Below are 24,659 nucleotides of genomic sequence, written 5' to 3'. Positions count from 1 at the left end.
ATAAGGAAGCCGCAGGACATAAAAGTAAATGAGAAAATGAATTTATATTCTATATCAATCCTTAAAACTGGCAGTATTACTTACCTGCTGTAATTTGTTCTGCTGCTTTTAAATGAATTGTAGTTTCTTGTGTGTGATTTAATTTTTGTGGTGAGCGGGTTCTTTTGACAATAAGGAGTACATATCAGTTATAAATATGAATACTTCATCATGGTTTAGAAAAATTAATAGTTTAAAACTTTAAACGAGTTTAAAATACTCGTTTCTCCTGAATTGCAGTAAACACCACTGGATCACTAAAAATACGCTCTGTTTCTGTTTTTAATGTGTGTCCTCTGGTACAGATGAAAGAGGCAGTATCTGAGTACTGCTGTAAAGTAGCACCACAGTGCTGACAGGATTAATGGCTGTAATGTTTGGGTCTGAATGTAACCCTGTTCTGGATCAGTCTGGATGAAAAGGGTGCTTGTGCAGAAAGCTCGAGATGAATGTTGGCCTCTCAATCTGTCCATGCTGCATTTTGGGTGGTTGTCTGGTGTTCACTGTATCCCAAGGGATGGTTTTGCTGAATGAGAATTAGTGGTGCTGAGGCTATTTGAATTCCAAAGCATAAAAGGTTGCAGGTGAGAACTGAACTCAAGAAGAAGAAATTTCTGGTTGTGACTAAACAAGATATTTAAAACAAATACAGTTTTTGTGTTTTCTGCTTATGTTAAAATGCTTTCAGGCATTGTGAGCGTGCCGTGCTGGTTGATTTCATTACCAGTTTCCCTCCAACTACATGTGCCACTGTTTCTTCCAAGCCGACTGCTTCTGCTGACTTCTACTCTGAACTTCAGCTATTACCACCTACAGTCTGGCTATCCAAAAAGTCGGCACTAATTCTTGATTGACACTTATCTGTGAGGAAGGAAGCTGAACCTAAATTTGGAAAGAGAAGCCTGGAAGGCGTTTTGTTGAATTGGCTTTTCTGACACGGAGATGGGAGTAGAGGATGAAGAGCGATCAACTTGTTTCTGTTCATAAATCGTGCTTTGCTAAGCAGGTGCTTGTGCTGCAATATTAATTTTATGTATCTCACAGATCTTATAAGTATGGAAATTCTTCTCTCTTTGTAACCATCCTATATATGTTGTTGTACTTCAGGATCCTTTATTTGTGTTTCAAGAACTGTAGATGGAAGATTTTAGCATCAATTGCAAGCAAAGCGTAAGACGCTGAAAGAAAAGTATTTGTGAATCATTAGTTGATACACTACGTCAACACTTGCTACACTAACAAAAGAGATGTAGCCCTGAAAACAGTAGTTCTGGGGAATGGTCACTATCACTGAGTGCTGTACTTGCAGTGCCCACTGCACTGAATGTGTCTCAGGGAGCTGCTTCTTTAATTAGCATTGATTATTCATCATTTGTTCTCCACTCGTGATCATTTCCTGACCTCACCAGACTCAAGATATGCTTCCCTAGCACCCGAGTAAAGCTGCTATGTAAATAGGTGCATACTCTCTCCTTCCTGCTTCCAGCACACTTCTTTTCCTGCTGGAGGGGTTGTGGAGGCCACTCTGGGAACACAGGATCTTCTCACTGCTCTGCTCTGCTCCCACCAGCACTTCTGATGCTCTGCTTTAGTCAGATGGTGTTTGCGTCTGTTTCATCCCTTGGTTCCCACAGTCAGACTGGATCTATTTGGTCATCTTCCTGGGGCTGTTTTTTCCATGTGCATGTATATTTTTGTGATGCCACCTTCATCTTCCCTGCTAGTCTTCTGTTTATTTTACCTTATTCACACTTGTGTTCATGAGATGTGAATAAACAAGAAAAACTCATCCTCTTTTATCCTTTATCAGTGTTAACTGCTGAATGATACTCCTTTTTAATGTGGACATTTCTGTGGTTATGCCCATTTAATGTGGTTCTGACGCAACTTACACTGTAACCGAGCAGCAGACAAGAGAAGGCAAATTTCAGATGTAGGCTTGCACAGCTATGGGCTGCGGGTAGCCTTGTTGCAGTAAACTGTTATGGGTCATTGCTCACGTGATATTGGAAAATGCAGTATCTGTGTGCTGTGTGAACACATTGTCTAAATCTTCTCACCAGGAAGGAGATTTTGACTCCACAGCACAATTCCACAAAATGAGTTTATACAGGCCCTAAAAGCAGTCCAGAACTCTTTGACTTCATCTTTTTCTTTGAGTTAATGTGATTCTAGGTCTGCTTGTTATTGTCTAAATGTTTATTTTATAGATCACTTACGTTTTCTCAGTTGATTTTGGAGGTAATTTTGGAGGTGAGGATAATCTGGATGAGGATGTGTGGGTGAAGCTGGGATTTACTGCTTCCAGCCTGCTCGGTTTGTATGACCCTGTAGCATGAGATATGCTAGGATTAGCTCTGCTGTAGGAAGCTCGTTGAGCAGGAATGGAAAGGTGATCAGTAGGTAGTGCAGAATTTGAAGCTGCTCAGGGATAAGGAGAATTTTCTCTCTTTACCATGATTTTATTTTATTAATTATTTTTCAAATTATCATGTTTTAAGTAGAGACATTTAGGTTTTTAGGCAGGTCATTTCTGTGGACTCAAAAGCCCGTCCTTGTGCTTTAACAGGTTAATGAGAAGTTTTTAAAATACCCAGGTGGAATTGTACAGGAATGTATATTCACTGCTGGATTTACCAAGAACTTGCATACTGAGTATGAGGCATTGATTCTTCTGGTAGGTAACCTCAGTGAAACCCAGGTGAACTGACTGCTTTGTTTGGACTTCACACAACAGGCCTGGCCTGCTCCTGGGTTTTTCATTTATTAGTAGCTTCATTCTTCTCCATCATTCCCTGTAGATACAGGAGCTGTCTGTTAGCAGCTTTAGAGGTGCAGGATTTACTGCCCTGCTGAACTGGGACTTTGGAATCTATTTTGTACTTCAGACTGTCCTGTGGTTTGAAGGCTCAAGCTTTAGTCTTATGAATACTTTGGATGTACATTTAGCTGTCTGTCCCCCAGCAGTGAAAGCAGACAGTCATGCAGACACAGACCTTCAAAAAGCTTTAGACCACAACTCTCTTACGTGATACAGAATGTACAAGGATCAAGGGAAAAACAGCTTAAAAAAAACCAGTGTCTTTATTCCAGTTACTTCTTCTGTCTGTGCTGGTCTTTAGGCTCACATAAAAAACAGACAGTGAGTTCCAAATCTTTAGTCTGTATCTCAGCTGTTCTACATAGTACAGGGTATTTCTATTTACCTCTCTGTATTGGTCATCTTCACTGATGCAAAGTTTCTTACTTTCATTTCTGACTTGAGTGCTACCCAGGAGCACTATGAAGTCTTGCTCAAGCTGCTTGTAGTTGAGTTCTGTATTTCACTCTGCCCTGCACCTCAAAATGTGTATAGCTTTTAAAAGTCAATTTCACAAATTATTTGTTTTTCCACTGTTTAGGAATTTCCTCTGTTGCAAGATTCAGTGAAAATAAACATGGTCTTGTGGTTTTCCCTAATTTTCATCTGCCTTATTCTCCTCAGAGGTTTCACCTGGAGATTCCACATTTCCCATCTTAGTGGGTATTCAGACTGTCAGGCCTGGCTTGGGGAGCAAAAGTAGAACTCCTTCTTCACCTGCAGTACACCTGATGCAGTGATTTCAAAACTGTGAATTCACAGACCGTGCCTCACAGTTATGGTAATACTGTGATCATTTTCTGGATATAGTATCTCTCAAGTGCATGGTAATACTTGTACTATGAGAAAATGATCCTTAATTGAGTATGTTGATTTTGTACTTACAAATGTGCGTGTGATTTCAGAATTCATTTTAAATTCTTTGTAGTAATAAATTGGGGTTTAAGACTTCTTTTTTTTTTTTTTTTTTTTTTTTTTTTTTAGCACTTTCCCCCCTTCCTCTCTCATTTCAGATGTTGCAGTTGTGGATATGAGTGATATTTCCAAGCAACCATCACTGTTCTACCACCTTGGTGTGCGTGAAAGCTTTGACATGGCAAATAATGTTATACTCTACCATGGCACTGATGATGACACTGCCCAGTCTCTCAAAGTAAGGTTTTCTCTTCAAAATCTTGCTTCGTTTCAGAAATAACTTTAACTACCAGATTCTGCAAACATTTGTGGCAGAAATTTTCATTGAGTGTGATTTCCTAATGGCTATTTAGCAAAATCTTGTTAAGAATAACAGCTACTACCAAGAATAGCAGTGGTTAGAGTAAAGTAAAAGCTTGTTTATAAGAAAAGATCCATACTGCAGTACTGGGTTTGCTTCAGATGGTTTGACTTGTACAAAACCTGCACTTTCACTTCTTGTAATGATGCTCAAAGAAGTAATGTATTGCAACCTACTCTGAACATTCAAGTATTTCTCTCAGCTGAAGTCCTAGTTTCTGAGAAGCTAAGATTACAGGAATCTTTTTATTTCTCTCTGATGAAGAAGGAAGGAATAAGGAAGAGATCCTAATCAAATCATTTTACAGGCCTGTTGTTCACTATTGCAGTAGGGAAACATGCTGTACGCTGAAGTCTTTTAAGACTGTTCTGGCTGCAAATCCTATAATGGGATATTTCTTTCACAGCATAGGTTCTCTTTGGTTTCGCTCACATTTAGATTACTCTTTTGTACTACCATTACTGATTCTTATAATATCATCCTTTTTCTTGCTACCTTCACTGAGAACAGTGTTGTTCATGCTGTGTGAGGTTTTTCTCTTCTTTTGATTTATTGCCTTTTATGGTTTTAACATTTTTTTCATGCCACTGATGTCCAAGAATCTATCTTGGAATTCTCCAACCTTTCCCAGTGAAATAAGAATATTTAGTTGAATGTTAACTGTTTTAAAAACTGGGTCCTGTCACAGCTTCTTTTTCTTTCAGTGTCTTCAGTTTTACTCTGAATCTACTCCTTTCTGCAATTGTGTTCCACATATACATTCACATTTTGTGTAATCTGAAGTCACGAGACCTCTCACACCCTTTGCTCAAGGAGATACAACAAATATGTGTCAAGGCATACTTGCATCCCCTTTGTTGCTCTAATAATTTCTTAAAGGCAGGCATACAACTTTTCCTCTTGCAGAGACGACATATCTGACAGCAGTTTTTATTTTTTATTAACTCATGTTTTTAAATCCTTGTCTTACGTTATATCTCAGGAGTTGTGATCATCTTGGTTCTCCTCAGCAGGTGCCTAAGTCTGGGGAGCCCAAGCTAGTCATCTTTTACATATCTCCACCTAATGAGGTGAATGGCTTTGATTTCTGCACTTTGTGCCAAGCGCGGATGCAAGCATGTGCTCCGTAACAGAAGGGATGAATGACCTCCAGACTCGCATCTGTCTGTGGGCCAGGTCTTCAAACAGTTCGCTGCCAGAGCTTGCAGACCTTGGAAGTGTCAGTTCTGGGTCTTTTTGTTGAAGAGTGTGAAGCTCAAGTACGAGCCTGGGGACCTCACAACACTAGAATATGACTGCATCACATAGGGCTGGAAAAACTTTCTCTTAATTTCTCTACTCGTGGGAGCTCTGCTAATGACACTGAGCCCTGCTGTATCTCTTATCTCATAGTCATTTGTATAATCACGTTGGTCAACAGTCCCCTGGCATACCTTACTGAGTGATCAAAATTACTTGATTAATTGATTTGAGTTGTTGGAAACAAGTTGAAGAGATCATCTGGTTGAGCACCAGGGTAGTTTTAGCAGGATACTGGGGAGATGGTTCTGTCCTGTTCTGATGTTCTTGATACTTCTTTTGCAATCGAGCTCCAGTTTGCTGTTGAATACCATTCAAATATATAAATATACTTTTTGTTTTAGGAATACTTCAGAAGGTAGATAGGGATTATTCTTGGGATCCTTCAGGGAAGGACATTTCGTGATCTCTTGACACATTTCATGGTTTAGATGCTAGATAGTTTTCAGAAGAGTTCATTTTTTTTTTTTTTCTTAGAGAGAAGTTTTTATCAACAGAAGATAAAATTTTATTAGAGATATTTGTTTAGGTAAGTGGACCTGTTTACTTTTAGTTTTTCTTTCAGGTGTTTATTTCAGAAGACTAAGCCTTCAATCTTTTTTTTTTTTTAAAGTATTTTATTGCCCTAAAGAGTTTGCATTAATCAGTAATTCCGTTAGGTATAGATACCTTGATGTGAATAGTTGACTATCTGTTATTTCTGACTAATTTAGCCAGTTTTTTTTCCTTTGCTTTTAGGAATATATTACTCTACTTGGATTTGGGTTGCTTTACATGCCCAATAAGAGTGTCTAGCCTAGCTGTTATGAAGGCACTATTCTTACTGTTACTCCTACTGGAGTAGCTGTGAAGTTCAGGCAGCCTGACTGTTTAGTTTACTTCATAGAACACATCCTTGAAATTCTCCCAAGAGTTGTATCTTCAATTTCTTCAGTGTTCTTTCCAAAACAACCTATTTCTAAGCACATAATAAAAAGGCTGGATTTCAGGAGGTTCATCATTGTGGAACTAAACCTTTTAGACCGCTAGTAATGCTCAGTCTGATGGTATATACATGAGCACTGTCATTTCTGTGCAAGTGGTTTTGAGGCTGTCAGATGTGTGAAGTTGCTGAGTAAGAATCATCTTAAATTGCCAGAGCACATACAGTTAAATTACTTCAGTAATTAACCTTGCTTAGAAACAAGTCTGCCTCTAACATTTGTGAAGTAGCTTATCTGGAGATCTCTTTATTTCACCAAGCAGTGTTTACTGGACATGATGCCACCACAAGAAGGAGAAGGTTACTTAGCAACAGCTGGAGATCTTTGAGGTTTGGTTTACATTAAATTGTCATCCTCCTCATGGTTTCAATCTCTCTCTTTAGATTTCAGGGTCAGAAAAAGTAGGGTGCAGGAGTGTTTTGGGCTGCGCCCATCCAGGTAGGAAAGGAGCCTAGGTTTCTTCAGGATATTCTTTGAGAGAAAAAGTGTCCAGCTTTAAATGCTTTTGATTCACAAATGTCCAGTAGGCTTATGGAGTGCCCCACTTGAGAAACTCCAGTTACTGGCAAGTACAAGTTTTCTTTATCTTCTGAGCACTAATTTAAATAGGTTTTTTCTCTGAATCATTAATTCTTTCTGAAACTGAACTATGGAGATTTTTTTTGACATTGCCCTTTACTTGGAAGTTGATATGGCAGTAAAAGGAGGTTATGAGTTAAGAACACATTTGTATGTGTGCACATTTAGTTGGTGCCTACCATTTAGTTTTATTGGACATAATAATTCTCAGTAAAAATGACCGTTTTCATTCTCTTTTTTTTTTCCAGGATATGGTATCTCAGAAAAATACAGTAAGTATTAAATCTACATTCATTTTAAAACACAAAATGAATACTACAGTTGAAGCAACTCCAGCAACAAAGTTACCAGGTTTATATATGCTCTTCATGGTACTAAGAAGTCTGTTTTCCTTACACACAGTACTGACTAATGAGTCTTACTGATTTCCTTTCAAAAGAAAAGATAGATTAAAAAAAATTACTTTTCTTTAGGAGTTCCTTTTCAATTTCTAGAGAAGTTCCAGCAGATATGTTATATATGTACTTTCATTGATAAAAATGTAGACTTGGAATTTCAAAGTCCGTTTCTACCTCTACCACTTTCACTCATTTGTATGAATATGTATGTGTGTGTGATACCTTAAGGCTGTACATCAAGCAGATTTGACCACTCTGTACCCATCCTCTTCTTCACAAATTCACAGGTTTTGTTGAGGAATGCAAAACCTTCCTCAATTAAAAACATTTTTAACTTTAATGCAAGAAAAACCGAATAAGTAAGTAAACCTCAAGAAAGATACAATTCAGTAGTTATTTTAGGCTTACTGTAATATACCACAATGTCTTGCACACTTACGTATTTTTTGATATTTTCCACTAGTGGTTATTTTCATTAAACACTGTTATAGTGAGGGCTATTGAATTCATAAAAATCTTGAACCTTTATACGTTTCCCATATACTTTCATTCTTTTCTGAGGTAATCCTAAACAGGATGAAAACAATAAAATGGCTTTTGATTTTGTTAAACTGATCTTTTAGAAGAGAACTAAAAGAGATAACTTATTAGTTACAGCTGCTTATTTTGAGTTACAGTTTATACTTGGCTGCAGCAAGTATATAGGCTAAAGATAGATCAGGTTGAGTAAGTCCAAGTCCTTTTCCTGTCTGTTGTGGTAATCTTTGATATCTTTGATCTGGTTTCACTGTGCAGTGGGAACTGCATTTCCTAGTCTACAGCTCTGTGAAAAGAGGCCTCAGAACAGCTTGAGGTTTCCTTGTGAGTAATGCTACTTCCATCTTCAGGCTATAATTGGTGGATGTCACAAGAGTATGCTTTCCCCTCCAGAGCCAGAGGGAGAATTGTGACAAGAGCCATTTAGGTGGTGCAAAAGTGGAGTTCAACCTAGTGCCATGGAATAGCAGCCTGCAGCCTTTTTTTTTTTGTCTGATTCTCTCCCCACAAGGGAGTTAGGACCTCCTTCAGCTTCATGTGGAAGAGAAGAAGAAGTGGATTTGGTAAAGTTTCCTGCATCAGACCTGGAAACACCAGGTTAGCAAAAAGGGCAAGGAGGGATCTTGAAACTGGCATCCTGATCACTCCTCTAAAAAGGTGGGAGGGGAAGAGTTGTGTAACCTACTTCCTTCAAGTGCTTAGATTGCAAAGACCATTGTGAGTGAAATACAGAAGAAAAAATAATTGACTTAAAATATCAAGTATGGATTCTTGACTTTTCATATTACTCGAAGTTATTTGTATTCTCTTAGATAGTAAATTTATTGTAATGTGCTCCCATGTTGCATTTTTTAATCAGTTTTTTAATCTGAAATAGCAGTAAACTGATTAGCAAGCTAAATAATTAATAAGTTCAAACTTAATCCTTTTCTAAGTTGGAACTGGCTTCAAATAGACAGTTGCTCTCCTTGCAAGCCACAAGATGTGTCTGGAGAGGCATGTAGTTTGCTGCAGTCCAGAATTGTGCTACTGGTTTAGTGCTTGATAAAATATATCACATAAGAATAGGAGAACTGGGAAGATAGTTTCCTTCCACTGTCCAGGAATTAGGATTTCTGGGATAGGAAAAGATGGGGAATGCCATTTAGATTGACTCCTGCAAACAAACGAAAGTTCTGTATCAGTTTTTTTGGAGGGCCATTGCTAATTAGGGTTACTGTGCTAGATAGGTAGTTACAGAATTGACATGAATTTACTACATCGGGTGAGGTAAATAATCATGTAACCACTGCAGTTTCATTTCTAACTATTACATATAGCACTTAATATACTCTGCTACGAGTCTGTACTTTCCTTTCACATTTCCTGGTTGAACTGATCTTTCTATTGGCGTGCCTCCGTCACAGCTGTGATGTAGCAGAAAGAGCTTACGTGCACTCTTCACTGGAGTGTGGAGATATGTTGGAAGAAGGATAGATACTTCATCTGCTAAGCCTTCCTCCAGTCCAAAGGTAGCCACAGGTATACCGTTACTGGTTTTATGAAGAGAAGTCCTCTTGCTGCTTCAGTACTCTGTGTCTGTGCTCATGTAAGGAAAGATGGTAATTGAGATTGCTACCAGACACACTGCACCATTTTCCAGCAGCAAGAGTGAAACTTTCTGCATGCAGTTCTGTAGTTAGGATCTTTCTCTCAGGTTTTCTTGCCCTCACCTTTGCTATTTATCCTGCAAATCTCAAATCATGTACAAAATTGCAAAAGATAACAGCATAGAATGGATGTGGAACCACACTAAAGATGCAGAAAAGGTGAATGTGTTGTGTGTCCTTAGTGGAGATTTTTTTTTTTTTTAGCAGTTAGGTCTTGATAATTTCCTTGCAAGGAAAATGTTACGCTAACTCTGCATCAGGAAAGATGCAAAAGTGAGGAAACTGGACATAAAGCTGAAAACAATGCATAGAAAAAGTTACAGCATTGATTTGAAAGTTGACTTGTGCACAGCTGATCTAACAGTGGAAATTATACAGTGGCAAGCTGTGGTGGTGTGTGCCTGAGATATTTAACTGCTTCATATCTGAAAAAAAAAGTGTAGGAGTAGGAAAACTAGGATTATAGCTTCCTTCCACTGTCCAGGAACAAAGATTTCCAGGATAAAAAAAAGCTGAAGGATGTGATTCAGATCTACTTGACTCCCACAAACAATTAGTAAAAGTTCTGAATCAATAATTTATTGTTTATTTAGATTTTAGATTTATAAAAGAATTGTGGGCTGTGGGAGTTCAGTTCCCAAAACAGAACTGCACTTGTATGACATGCAAGGTCAATATTGCCTGTGCCCCATGAGTTCTCCTTCCGTAGAGCTCCTTGGAGGTTTGAGGACAACCTTCTGCTAATTTCGCTTACAGTTTGGGCACAGCTCCCTTTCTTCTGTCGAAATTATCAGTGATAACACAGATAGCAGATGTCTGTTTGGACAGAACAATGTGTTTCCTGCATTGTTATGGACAGGTTAAGGTCTGAGAGCACTACCAGGTTGTAGGGTACAGAAAAATGCATTTCTTTCTGGAAAACTGGCTTGCGCATTGGGGCTTTTTAGATGTTGATGTTACTACAGGTTTACTGGAAGAAATAAAATTCCAAGGATTTTCCAAAGCCTGAATTGCTTAGAAAATCTTCCCCCAATTTAGCATTACACAAAATCCATGAGAATATTATTATATTTTGGTACAAAATGTTGTTGATATCCTTGATTTGTTTATTTTTGTTCTCAGAAGGGAAATTTTGTCTCCCTCTACAGAATTTTAAGCAATAGTGTGTAAAGGTGTCCAAGATGGAGAGAAGAAAAGGCGCACAAGAAGTGTTTTAAAAACTGCTGGAGTCATGAAGCAGAATGTTCAGACCTTCTTACAATAGTTCTAGCACTGAATGTTTTGATCCGTTTAGTTTATTTGAATGTGACACTGAGAATGCAAGCTAGAACTTCCCTTGTGGAAAAATTATTAGAGCAAGTTCAGAATATAAAGAAAATTTTTCATTAGTTGATAAGTTGATAGTAGATCTGAAGGGGTTTGAAAAACTGTTAATTTGAAGGGTGGTAGGGAGAGAGAAGGTATTTAAAGGGAAGTTGGATAGCTATTAAACCAAAAAGTTTATTATTACTTAGGTCTGTGTACCTGAAGAAATATTTTGAGATTTAAATGTTTGGGTTTTTTTCTTTTTTCTTTAATTATAGAGGATAGTGATGCCTTGGCTATGGAGGAGCTGTTAGCAAATTTCTCCTTGATCCAAAGGAAACAAGATTGAAATTTATCCTTGCCAAAGAAATTTTTATGTTGAAAAATCAGTTTTTATTGAGATTGGCCCCAAGTCTCTTCAGAGCTTCAATAGCTGTATAAAGTACATATCTAATTCTTCAAGTCAGTGAACACATAAGAAATCTAAATAAAAAGATTTTGACACTTGGATACATTCTCCACTTTAGTAGTCCCATGGATTGAATTAAGTATAACTACCCTGTGTGAATTTGATAATGTGAAGAAGTAGTATTATAGAATGGCTTTATATATATGAATTATTTTTGCAGTTTATAAAAGATTGTATGGTGTTTGTCTATTAATTTATTACTAAAAAGTTGGAGGCAGCAGAAGTGGTAAGAGTTTCAAAAGGGCACAGAATGAAAGAGAGAAGAGTAGCTTAGAGTTGATTGTTATTCCTTTTTGAGAAGAAATAGTAAAAAATATTTTCAATGCTTCTGATCATTACATATAACACAGTTATTATTTGCATAGTGAAAACTAAGGCTTTTAAAATTAATTTATGACAGTAATTATGGAAATGTTACTGTCTCAAGGGAGGTACATTTGTAGCAATTGGCTTACAGATAACTAATCAGGTAATGAATCTGCCACTGTTAAGAAGTCAGACTTTTAAAGCAAGTTAATGGTGATACAAGGAGATGTGTAGAAAAATAAAGAAACCTTACATTCTACTTTCTTGCTGGCAATGTGCTCTACTATTTTTCTTGTTTTTGTAAAAACGGATTTACTATAAATAGTTGTATTCCTTCTCCATTGTTTCTTTAATCGTTTCTCTATTCATGTCTGTTGTTTTGATTCTCATGCTGTTTTATGGTGGTATTTTCCTCTTTGTTGCTTTATTTCAATTTGGAGTAGGTTGCCAACCACAAAACTTTTCTTTGGGTTGAAGTACCTCCTGAATACCACAATGGTAGCCTGATAGGCAAAGTATGCATCATTTTACGTCTGTTTTCTCTTAATAAACATGCCATCTTCTTACTGTGTTTATAGCATTTTTGTGTAAGGGTGCTATAAAAGTTATGCTTTCTTTCGCACCAATGGTAATCTCAGAGTACATGTTACTTGCAACCTAGATCTTGTGTGTGGATTGTTTGTTTTACAGTAATCTTTCTTGCAATATTTTTATAAAGACACCACTTATGTTCAACTTGTGAACAGGAGGTGTTCTAAAAAGTTGATATTTTAGAGTCACCTATATTGTAAAATAGATAGGAATGTGATGGCACAGAAATCTACTACTGTGGAAACTTAAATTCTTAAGGTACGAATGGATTCTTATGATGAATTCTTAAGATAAAAGTCCATTAGTCTCCCTGAATACTCAAAGCATGTGACTTCTTTGAGTCATTTTCTGTCATCTGGCATGTTGCTTTTCCAACTGCTTGGTAAGTGAGGGTGAGCACTCTTAATGCTCCTTGAGTGATTGACAAAAAGGACGACATGGCTGGAGTGGAATAGCTGAGCTGTTAGCTGCGAAGGCAAAATTCCCTCTCTGAAGATGCAGAGATTTTACTCCACATTCAGAATAATAGCCCTTAAATTCTAGTTTGGTGTCTCTGTCACAAAGTGGCAGTTTGGCCAGAATAACTGTAGCAAGATGATTAAAAATCAACAACCCAACTGTTTCTGTTATCAAGGTCAAACCTTCACTTTTAACAGCCTTAAAATACTTAGAGGAGTATTTTAAGAAAAAAGCACTACATTTAGCCCATCATGCCAGCATCTTAAAATGACTTCTGCAGGCCTCACTACTTCAGTAAAGACGTGACTCTGCCCTTAGTTCCTTCCACCCTTTTCCTTTAAAAAGCAGGTTCCTTTCTCAACTTACTTGTAGCTATTTTCTGTAATTTTTTAAAATGTTCCTACTTTGGGCTCTTTTTCTGGTGGCTGGAACTGTTGTGATTGAATACAAAAGTGTCACTGCTAGCTCATACATTATTTGCTGAGAGTTTTTCCTTTTTCTTCTTCTTTTTTTTTTTTTTTTCAGTCCGTCTTTCTTTTATTTTATACTTCTACATTTCTTAAACCTAAAAATTTCTCTGAATAAGATGATAAAAATGGCTAATAGTTCTGAAATAAACCAACCCAATGTGTGATCTATATAAACCACAAAGATATAAACTTATCGCAATTAGATTATATGTATTTGTAGGTGGAATGGCTACAAATTGGAAAGTAGTTCTAAGGGGCATACAGTATTTTGTTTCCTTGGTGCTTTATTCAGTGATATTTCTGCCAGGAGGCAGGATATCTTTTCCTTTGCATGTAGTACCAAAGACATCCTTTGCCACCTGACTGAACTCCCAAACATGACAAACAAATCGTTGGAGCTACAGCTGTGGTGGTTGCTCTTCAAACAAGGTCACACTCTTAAATATGTGTAGTTTTCCTGATTTCTATGTGTAAAAATATTTATGGTGTGGAGAAAATTCTTTAGAGGGCAGTGAGGCCCTGGCACAGATGCCCAGAGAAGCTGTGGTTCCCCCATCCCTGGGGTGAACAGTTTTATTGCACTGTTTCTAAACAGATCCAAACTCTTTTTTATTACTTACTAATATTTGTAACTCTTCCACACAAAATTCATTGATTTTAATGCTTGCAAATATTGTGTTAAATACTGCACTAAAACTTCCTTAGGTGCCAACCTAAATCTGTTTGTTTTTTTAGGTGCCAACCCAAAGCTGTTTTTTTCTGACTGTAAATAATTCCTGTGTTTACACAAATGTATTTCCACTTTAAATTGTTTTCTAAACTACATTTGTTTTTCTTTTAGGCTTCCAGTGGAAATTATTATTTCATTCCATACGTTGTTAGCCCTTGTGCTGACTACTTCTGCTGTGAAAGTGATGCCCAGAGAAGAGCTTCTGAGTATATGCATCCCAACTGGGACAATATCTTGGGGCCACTCTGTGTCCCCCTGGTGGACAGGTTTATCAACCTTCTCAAGGATGTTCATGTTACATCATGGTAATTTTGTAATTCATTCACTTCCAGAACCTCTGATATTCTCTTTTTAATGTTGTGGGAAAAGATACAGAGTTCCTAGTAGCATTGATTTTTTTTGTTTGTTTGTTTTTAATTTATTTTTTTCACTGCACTTAATGTAGTAATAAAAGAGGCTATCTTTACTGCTTTCCAGATCACTGTCCCCTAGCTGTTGCAATTAACTAACCGTGTTATGCTAGGAAGTGATTTATAGTTACTTTCTAAAATATCAGTAAGCACAGTGAGTCCACCAGTAAGTAGAGTGCTTAAGTTTGACTTACAGTGTATGAGGTTCTAACAGGAGATAAAGTCGCTGCCTTTTCATAGAACTCAAAGCCACAGATCGTCTTTTCGTGTCACTACAAAGATGTGTATATATATCTATGGCAGCAATAGAAAGTAACTCTTCCTTTTTTTTTCGGTTGTTGTTTACTTTATAATATTAGCCTTCTGATATCATCTGGTAAACGTGATACTGTTCAGCTGCATGTACAGGGGACTGTTGGAGTTTTGAGGACTTGAGCTGGAGACAGAAGTGTCTCCCTCTGGATGGTCCCTCCTGTACTTTGCAGTTGGTCTTTTTTTTCTTTTTTTTTTTTTTCCTGGGAGAGGACTGACTTTCTAGGTTATCTTTTCCCCTGTGTCTTAAGCATGAGGTAGCAGTTATTGTTTTGTTTTCTCTTGCGTCATTGCCCATTCCACTGCTGGGACCCATAGACCCATACCTGCCCGTACACACCCTCACCACTTTCACCACCATTCACAGCAGATCTGCCATTCTTTGGCACCTTGCTGGTCAGTGTCTGGGAAAGTGCTGGCCTGAAAAAACACAAGCTGCCTCCTGCTTCTCCAAAGGAGTGCTGGAGTGGAAGCTACAGATAGGCAACACAGGCCCACTTTAAGGAAAGGGACAAGAAGAGGAGTGGAATGTCAGTACAGCTTGTCAGCATAAGGGTAATATTTTATTAAAGCACCGCAGTCAAGCCGATTTTCTCTCTTCAGTTTTCAGGGTGTATAGAGCTTTTGGACTGATACAGAATTAAATGCTATTGTGGTAGATCTCAGTGAGGAGGAAGATGTAGTTTGATGACCCCACATTTTTGCCAAAAGCTTGAATGTTTGAAAAGCTCATGTGTAAAATCATTCTTAAGTGGTGCTTCCATTCCTAAGTTGTGTGGATACTTTTAAAAAATATTTCAAATAAGATCACCACAATATCTGTCTTAGGTTTGGTTAACACAAGAGGGGCTAATTTTCATTAACCTGGAAGAAGATACAAACTTGACATTGGTACTGCATGATGAATTAGGCCTGACTTCTATTTGACAGTATTTTGAAAATTTTTCAGTAGTGAATACGTGGCTTTGCTGTCTTGAGTATCTGTCAGGTATCTGCTAACTTCCCAGCTGTTAGCTTCATAAATTGCTCCAGATCACCTTTACTCTAGGTAGTCTGTTCAGGTGGTTTATAACTGTGATATTGATAACAGGATACAGTTTTGTAGTCTTCCAAATCTCTGGCGTTGCAATGTGCACTAAAATAAGTTGTGCAACTCCTATTGTTGGATTTTATGTTATGTATTATATTTATTTTAATACACATGATGCACTGTGTTCATCAAACAAACTACAAGTAGGTTAGCTTTTGGTGGCTTGTTTTGGTTTTTGTTTGAAAGTTTCTTTCCTCTTTTGGTTATAAAATCCTGTATCTCCTCTTTATGTCACAATGATCTTTTGTCTCTATGTCACTCCAAGTACTGTCTTCTTAAGGAGAGAAATACAAAGTTCTGTATCTGTAGTTGTCAGTAATGGACCAAAAAAAGCACCAGTTCTACTGTGGCAAAAAAAAGTAATCTCAAAATCCTGGTATTGATACATAGCCCAATAGATTGAGGTGAAGCAAGGTGGATGTATGAACTGGTGAAAAATTTAGGTTTAGATGAAACATTTGATGTAGTTTTCTCTCTGAGGAAATGGTACTTTTTATTAGAAATACAGCTATGTTTCATAGTTGCCCTCCCCTGCTCAGTGTGATGGTGGAGACCCCATCACTGTATTTAAGAGACGTGTGGCACAAAGGGGCATGGTTTAGTGATAGGATTTAGTAGGTCACATTGGTGGTTGGACTTGGTGATCTTGAAGGTGTTTTCTAAGCTAAATGATTCTGTTTCATAAGAAATATCTAAAGTCTTCTTTCCATGTCTGTCTTCTACTTCTTCAGTGCCTATTATAAAGAAACACTGCTAAATGATATTAGGAAGGCTAGAGAGAAGTACCAAGGAGATGAACTGGCTAAGGAGCTGGCTAGAATTAAGCTTCGTATGGATAATACTGAAGTGCTGACTTCTGACATTGTCATAAACCTGCTTCTTTCTTACCGAGACATACAGGTATGTTTCTAAAGACTAAAGAAGGTGATTTTACTGTGGGATTTTGCAACTTGCTTGTTCTCGAGACTTTGTTTGTTAAAGAGTGATTCAAAGCTGACTCTAAATTTCTGCACTAACAGTTTGACTTGACCACTAAGCTATAAGGGGCTGTAGACTCTTATTTATTTTACTTGTGAACAAGAGACACTAATTAGGAGACTTTCTTGCTTATTTTCTGTCATTTTTAACCTCCTTAAAATATATAAATAATGAAAGCTGATCCAAGCAAAATGGATTTTTGCTCTTTTCTTCCCTGCCCCTTCTTGCTCTCTTCCAGTTTGGAAACTAATAAAATTGATTTCTTTTGACCAATGTATTGACCAGAAGTGTCCAAGTTGTTAACTGTAACTGAATGAAACACTAATTTCTTTTTAAAAAGTAGGCACACCTTTTTTTTTTCTTGATTTTATTTAAATGCAGTTTACACACTGAGCTTCCAGGCTCTGTGTTTGATACCACTTTTAAAATGTACTTCCAACCATTCAACAATTGTGGTTTTTTTTTTTTTTTTTTTTTCCTTCAGGGGCTAAGTTGGTTATTTGGCAAGTACAAATGAGACATGAGAGCAGTGGGTGATTGTATCACTCTGCATCACCCAACTTTTCATTCTGAGATTTATATTCCCCTGCTGCTGCTTATCCATATCATTTTTTGTCACCTCTGGTGAGCATTTGCACTCCTTTGAAATGTCTTCCTGGAGAAATGTAATCACACTTAAATATATATTGAACGCACAGATTAAGTAGTGTGAGACCATCCGTGATCTCAGTGAGCTGGCCAATTCAGCAGTGTACATGTTGGTAACCTCCTGAAAAAGTAAAACGAATTCACAGCCAGCTGAAGTTCTGTAAAACAAGCTATGCAAAATAGAATTTTGCAGTGACCTGATGAAGTGTAATTCATCAGAAGCACTCAGTAAGGCTTGAAACAGCCAGACTCAACACTTCTGATTCATAGTGCTGGTAAATGGCTAAGGGTATTCTGGATTGCATGGAGGAATTGGCACTGAATGGAGGAAAAGATAAGTATTGACCCACTTCTAAGGAAAGTCGCCTGAGACACTGTCATGCAATCACAGAATCTTTTGAGTTGGAAGTGACCTTTAAAGGCCATCTAGTCCAATTCCCCTGCAGTGAACAAGACACCTACAGCTACATCATGGTGCTCAGAGCCACATCCAGCCTGACCTGGACTGTCCCCAGGCATCCACCACCTCTCTGGGCAATCTGTGCTGGTGCCTCTCCCACTCTCATTGTAAAAAAATTCTTCCTTATATCCAATCTAAACCACCCCTCTTTTAGTTTGAAACCATGTGCCCTTGTCCTTTTACAACAGATCCTGTTACAGAGTCTGTCTCCTTTCTTATAGCCCTCCTTTATATACTGAAAGGCCGCTTTCAGGTCTGTACTGAGGACTCCACAACTGGATGCAGTACTCCAGGTGAAGTGTCACCATTGCAAAGTAGAGGGGCAGAATCATTTCTTTTGACCTTCTCACCCCACTTCTTTGGATGCAGCCCAAGATATAGTTGGCTTTCTGGGATATGAGGGCAAATTGCTTTCTAATCAAGCTTGCCATCCACCAGTACCCTCAGGTCCTTTTCTGCAAGAATGTGCTCCATCCTTTCATCCCCCACTTTGTACTGATAGCAGAGGTTTCCATGGCCTGGGTGCAACACCCTGCTCTTGGCTTTATGGAACTTCATGAGGTTCCCGTGGGCCCAGTGTTTCATCCTGTCTAGATCTCTCCGAATAACATCCTGTACTCAGGTGTGCCAACTGCATCACACAGCTTGTTGTCATCTGCAAACTTACTGAAATTACACTCAATCCCACTATCAATGTCTTTGATGAAGATGTTAAAGAGAACCGGTCCCAGTACTACCTTTAAGGGGCATCATTTGTCACTGTTCTCTAACTGGACTTTGAGCTATTGGCCACCACTCTCTGGACACAATTTCACAACCAGTTCCTTGTGGATTGAACAATCCACCCATCAAATCCGTGTCCTTCCAATTTGGAGAAAAGGATGTTGTGGGGTATACAGTGTCAAAAGCCTTACTGGTGTCCAGATAGATGATATCAGTGGCTCTTCTCTTGCCACTGATACAGTTATGCCATCATAAACAGTGGCAAGGCTTTTCAAGCAGCAGATTCCCTTGATGAGGCCATGCTAGATCTCCCATTCTCCTCTGTCTTTCATGTCTTTATCATAGCTTCTGTGAAACTCCATGATCTTCCAGTCACAGGGGCGAGGTTGACTGGTTGGTACTTTCCTGGATCATCATTTCTACCCTTCTTAAAAATAAGTGTGGCATTGTCTTTTTTCCAGTCACCAGGGACTTCATGTGACTGTCACGACTTTTTTTCAAATATTGACAATGGCTTGGCAGCTGTATCAGCTAATTTCCTCAGGACTCTGGGATGTGTTTCTTTGGGATCCATAGACTTACAGCTGTTCAGGTTCCTCTGGAGTCATGTACTTGATCTTTGCTTACATCAGGAGGGGCAATGCTCCCCTAGTTCCCACCTTATGAACTGTCCACTCAAGGGCTGTCTGTAAGGGAGTTGCTTGTGAAGACTGAGAGAAAAATGTTGTTGAGTATCTTAGCCTTCTCCTTGTTTGTTGTTACGAACCTTCTTGTATTGCTTAGTGGGGAGGGTACACCCTACTTGACTTTCAGTTTCTGGTACCTAGAGAAGCCTTTCTTATCCTTCTTTTTGCCCCTTGCCAAGCCCAGTTCCAGTTGGGCCTTGGTTTCCCTGACCTTAAATAGCCTAGCAGTATCCCTATGTTCCTCCCAATTTTACAGTCCCTGCTTCCACTGCCAGTGCATTTTCTTCTTACTCTCCAGTTTAACCAGCTGGTCCCACTTCTGCCATATCCATCTCTTTCCTTCCTTTCCTGACTTCATACACCTGTGGATGGAGAGCACGTGTGTCCTAAGATCTTCCTTTAAGATCTGCCAGCTCTGCTCTGCTCTCTTGTCCTTGAGGACAGATTCCCAGGGAGTTTTATTGATGAACTCTTCAAAGAGCTGGAAGTAGGTTTTCGTAAAACTAAGCTTCCTGAATTCACTCTTTGCCTGTTTAATATCGCTAAAGACTTTGAACTGTGCTGTTGCATGGTCACTACAGCCTAGGCAGCCTGCAATCCTGATGTCACCAATCAGTTCTCTCGTGTTGGTGGGGAAAAGGTGCAGCATTGTCACGGCCTGTCTAGCTGTCATGATAAATTTTAGGTTACTGATACTTTCCTCTGCTGGAGGTGATCTCAAGCTTCTGTATTTCTTTTTTTTTTTTTTAATTTTAAATTTTGTTGTATTCCTACCAGGACTATGATGCTATGGTGAAGCTGGTAGAAACACTAGAAATGCTTCCTACATGTGACCTGGCTGATCAACACAACATTAAGTTTCATTATGCATTTGCTTTGAACAGGTAAGGATTGCTGTTTGAGCACGTTTCATTATATTGCTGTTGTTTCAAATGGAGTTATATTTAAATCTGTAGTGCAGAAGATAAGGATCAGTTACAAAGGCCACTGATGAAAGATTTCATTGATACCAGTGATGTTTTGGTCAGGCTGAAACTGTTCTGAGTCTGATTCTGAACATCTCACAAGGTTTAGCATAATAGATTTGGAAGTGATGCATAACAAGTGTTACTTGATCTATGAGTACATATTCATGAAGCAGCTTCCTTGAAAGGTTGAAAGGCAATCTGCACATACAGGCTATTTCCTGATTCAGCTTTTCTAGATTAGGAAGCACAGAAATACGTGTTGAATTCTTCTAGATAGCTACACATTTCTACAGTTCATATGTATAATATTCGCTCTGTTTCTAAAGAAGGTATATTAAGATTGTATCAGAAAGTAGATTTTATACATGCAAAATTAAATGCATTAATGGAAGTAACTGCTTAGATGAAATCCACATTATTTATAGTTGAGACCTGCCATTAAACTAAAAATTGGTACTGCACAGCATCAGGATGGCATATGAAGGGTCTTAAGAACTTAGTAACAGATTTAGAAAAGCAGTCATTGATGGGAAAATCTTACCAGAAAAAGGGGGTTTTCTGTCTGCATGTGTGACGTTTTATAGATGGTTTCAAATGGAGTTATTACCACTATTTGACAGTTTTGACAAACTTAGGAGTAAATATAAAATTGCTGCTCAGAAAAAAGAATCAGGTATCACTTCCTCATTGTCAAGAAGCAGTTTCTTACTGTTTTATATAATGTGTTCCTTACAGATGAAGTTCATTCTCATGCAGCCATATACAGGCTGTATGCATAGGAACAAAGAATGCAGTACATGTCAGTTGGAAAGTTCATAGAAGACACTGATTTTTGAAAAAGATCTGGTGGTTTGTTAATAAGCTTAGTGATCATCTAAATGTGATGCAGTAGCAAGTAGCCTGAAGAGATATCAGGAAGAGTAAAGTATTGATTATTACTGAATAGTATTCTCAGAGTACGCAGCATGATTGACAATACACATAATTCTGATGTCTGTGCTTTTATGATAACTTGCCATTAGAGATTTTTTTTGAAGGCATAAACCCAGTATAAAATACATGTTTTCAATTTAAAAAGAAAAAAAAAAAACAGTTCTGAAACATGAATTAATTGCAATGGTAAGTGCCTTTATGTGAAGAAATTAATCCCCAAATTATTCCCAATTTCCAAACTCCTCAAGGAAAAAGTTAACTATTTTTTTAAACTATATTTGGAACTATAACATGAACTTGAATGACGACAAAATCTTTTTAGGAAAGAGAAGAATAAATAATTAATTTTGATGCATAATTTGGCTTACGTTGTTGTGGTGTGGTTTTGTTTTCTAAGAATGGAAATGAACGCAGTGTGTCCTGATTCTCCTCAGCTCTTCATAGAATGAATTACTAAGTCTCAGCTGATGAACCTTTTATTTAGTCTTGTAACTTGTTCTGCTAAGGTATATCTCTCAGAAAATTTAGTTCTGAACACATGAAGGCAGAGAATTTTGCTGTTTGGTCTGGTATTTATCCCATCTGTTGAAATATGCTTATCACATTGTGTTTCTTAAAAATAAGGGAAAATGAGTTGTTAGTGTAAAATTTTTATGTACAATATAAGCTTGCATTTTAAAGTAGTGGTTTAATGCTTCTTGGTGATTATATGCATTTTAAACCATGTTGTAGTTTGTTTCCTGACTGTACAGTGGTATGGTATGGTTTTCCACCTTTTTTTTTCCCCCAACCCCTAAAAATTGCAGACTTGATCTTAGAAAGCTTCTAAAATTCAAATCTCCTTAAGTTATTCTTATGATCTCTTGAGAAGTTGTTTCAACAAAGAGAATTTGGCATATTTTGACTCGAGACATTGCAGTCGTCATTGGATCATGTCTTGTCCTTAGGAAAACCTGATTGGATTGGACAAGTTTTTAAAACTTTGCCATTTACCTGCGCATAATAAAACTAGTACAGTTCTTTACCCTCTTTATCTTAAAAACTTTGTATATTGAGTAGTACATGGTCTTCGTGCCATTAAATCTTCAGTGTTGTTTTGAAAGTAGCAATAGACCCCTTGTCAAAGACTAAATGGATTTGCTCATGCACCTGCTTTCCCCATTGGCTGATTTCATGAAATTCAGCATTAGCCTTAACCAACATGACTTCACCTCTGTTCTGGGAACAATCTAAACGTTGCTATGGAATTTTTTAAAGAAATGAATGACCAAGTTTTCATCAAAAAGAATGTGGAATTCAACCTTTACAGAGGGTGTTGTGCCTTGGAACAAAATGCTGGACCAAAGTCCAGAGTTTAGAACTGGAACACTCAGAACAAGTTCAGTTAAGTAAAAAATGACACCTAGAGTGTTGCTTTTAGCATCTTCCATGGGACTTTTGAACCACCTTTTTTCTTTCTGTCAGTTTTAACAATTATTTTAATGAAGGTTTATCAGAGTCTATTCATAAAAATACAGAACTGTGTTTTTACTTGAACTGTTTGGAATGCTAAAATCAATAGAATGGTAAATGTTGCACAGTATCACTAACTGAGCCTAGCAGGAACAAAGTACATTACAGAATCATAGGGTCTGGAAGGGACCTATGGAGATCATCTAGTCTAACTCCCTGCTTAAGCAATATTCCTACAGCAGATTATGCAGGAAAGTGTCAAAGCTGGATTTTTAATATCTCCAAGGAGACTCCACAGCCTCTCATGGGCAGCCTGTTCCAGTGTTCTGTCACTCTCAAAGTAGAGAAGTTCTTCCTCATGTTCAGATGGAACTTCCTGTGTTACAGTTTGTGCCTATTGTCCCTTGTTCTGTCACTGGGCACCATGGAAGAGTGCCTGGCCCCATGTACTTGACTCCCTCATTAAGCACTGACAAGATCCCCTCTCAGTCTTGTCCAAGCCGAACAGCCCCAAATCTCTCAGCTTTCCTCATGACAGAGGTGCTCCAGGCCCCCCTTCATCTCTGTCACCCTCCTCTGGACTGCCTTACTTACATTTGAATAAATACTTTGGCCTTACTTAGCAAAACTGGACCTACCAGACATTGAGTCAATTTCAAATTCTGGAAGCTTGCAAAGAGGCCAAAGGTTATGCCAGTATTTTTTTTCAAACAGAGTAGATTCTGGCTACTGTAAGACAAAACTCAGACCAGGCATAAAGTCAGAGATGTGAAGACTTCAGTTTCTTTCCCAGGCAATTACATCGTTAATTGTTAAAGATGAGGACATTGCAGTCACTGTTATTAAACTCAGCATGCCTATTTTAACAAGCAACATATGTAATACACACATAAAAAGCAATTAGCAAGGGAAGAGAGTAACAGGGTGCAAGTAGAAAATTGTTAGTAATTGTGAATAATGGTAGCCAAAGTAAATTATTCCCACTGAAAAGCACTGGGTTGTTTGAAATGTTCTGTTTTCTGATTACCTTTATATAGAAAAATCACATCATGAGGTTCCTCATTTTGTATAAGCACTTTGCACAAAACATCCACAGCATGCACAAGGAAAAAAGAAGCTAGTTTTTTTCCATTGTCATGGCTATCTAGAGGCCTGCAAATTTAGTTCTAGTCACAGTAACCAATTTGGGATTGTTTCCTCATCCACTATCGTGAATATTGAAGGTTCTTCAGTTGAACTGCATTCTCAATGAAGTGAGTCTTTACTCTCTAATTAATTAATTAGTGTTTTTTTTTTTCAGGTGAGAGTTTATGTAGAAATAATTCTAATCAAATTGATTATTTCAATTCTCAAAAATTATGACTTTTTTGAAATCACTGTGTAGATTTCTGCGCAGTTAGGAGCAATTCAGCTCATCTGCTGTGAAGTCACTGAGACATTCTTAAGCCACTCAGCGTCTTATTCTTATGCAAGAGGATGCATCTGCCAGCTTATGGTTCAGGGACTTCCTGAGACAGAGCAGTAAATTTTGTGTTTATCAAATAAATTTGAGAATGGAAAAGGAGGATAGATTTGCAAAGAGATTCTCTTTTCTGTAAACGCTGGTCTATTGCTACTTTTGTAACCTTTCTTCCTTAGCAGAGACTCAGAGAAAACTTGAACAAACCAAAGTAAACCCTAACAAATTATTTTTGAGCTTCATAAGGAAGAGGCCTAGAGAATTTTGGAGACGAGCAATGGGGCAGGACTGATCTCCAGAGGGAATATTTCTGGTGCCCTTAGCTGTTTGTGAATTTTTAATCTGAAACTTTGTATCTTAGATCCCTTAAATACCAACAGCTAAGAAGAGGCAAGGAGAGAGCAGGGGGTTGTCCCATTGCAGGTAGAAACTCTTCCATACCATTGATAATTATTCTTTCCCTACTTTGTGTTTCTTTCTAATCCTACAACTTTATTTTCTTTTTTAAATGCTCAAGTCCTCTTAATTCCTCACTTTTATTTATGTGTGTCTGGTGGTATTATGGTAGTGTTTTATTGAATACAGGGACT

The 24,659-nt window shown here is 37.9% G+C and overlaps 1 protein-coding gene across 4 annotated transcripts in view; it reads left to right on the top strand.

Annotated features, from left to right (window-relative positions):
• The window catches only part of MAP3K15 (mitogen-activated protein kinase kinase kinase 15), a 74,637-nt gene that overhangs the window by 13,478 nt on the left and 36,500 nt on the right, over window positions 1–24,659 (top strand). For all 4 annotated transcript variants that reach the window (XR_008204371.1, XM_052673977.1, XM_052673976.1 and 1 more), the window contains exons 2-6: window positions 3,913–4,052; window positions 7,285–7,308; window positions 14,062–14,255; window positions 16,494–16,662; window positions 20,035–20,141. Coding sequence is in view for 3 of the 4 variants with exons in the window: in XM_052673977.1 (XP_052529937.1) it covers window positions 3,913–4,052; window positions 7,285–7,308; window positions 14,062–14,255; window positions 16,494–16,662; window positions 20,035–20,141 (634 nt within the window). In the remaining variant the exon portion in view is untranslated. The remainder of the gene's footprint in view (window positions 1–3,912; window positions 4,053–7,284; window positions 7,309–14,061; window positions 14,256–16,493; window positions 16,663–20,034; window positions 20,142–24,659) is intronic.

The sequence above is a fragment of the Tympanuchus pallidicinctus genome, unplaced genomic scaffold (genome assembly GCF_026119805.1).
Source record: "Tympanuchus pallidicinctus isolate F22 unplaced genomic scaffold, pur_lepc_1.0 scaffold14, whole genome shotgun sequence".
In the NCBI taxonomy this organism is placed as follows: Eukaryota; Metazoa; Chordata; class Aves; order Galliformes; family Phasianidae; genus Tympanuchus; species Tympanuchus pallidicinctus.
The sequence above is the reverse complement of the archived record's forward strand: the minus strand, read 5'-3'. Positions and strand labels throughout refer to the sequence as shown.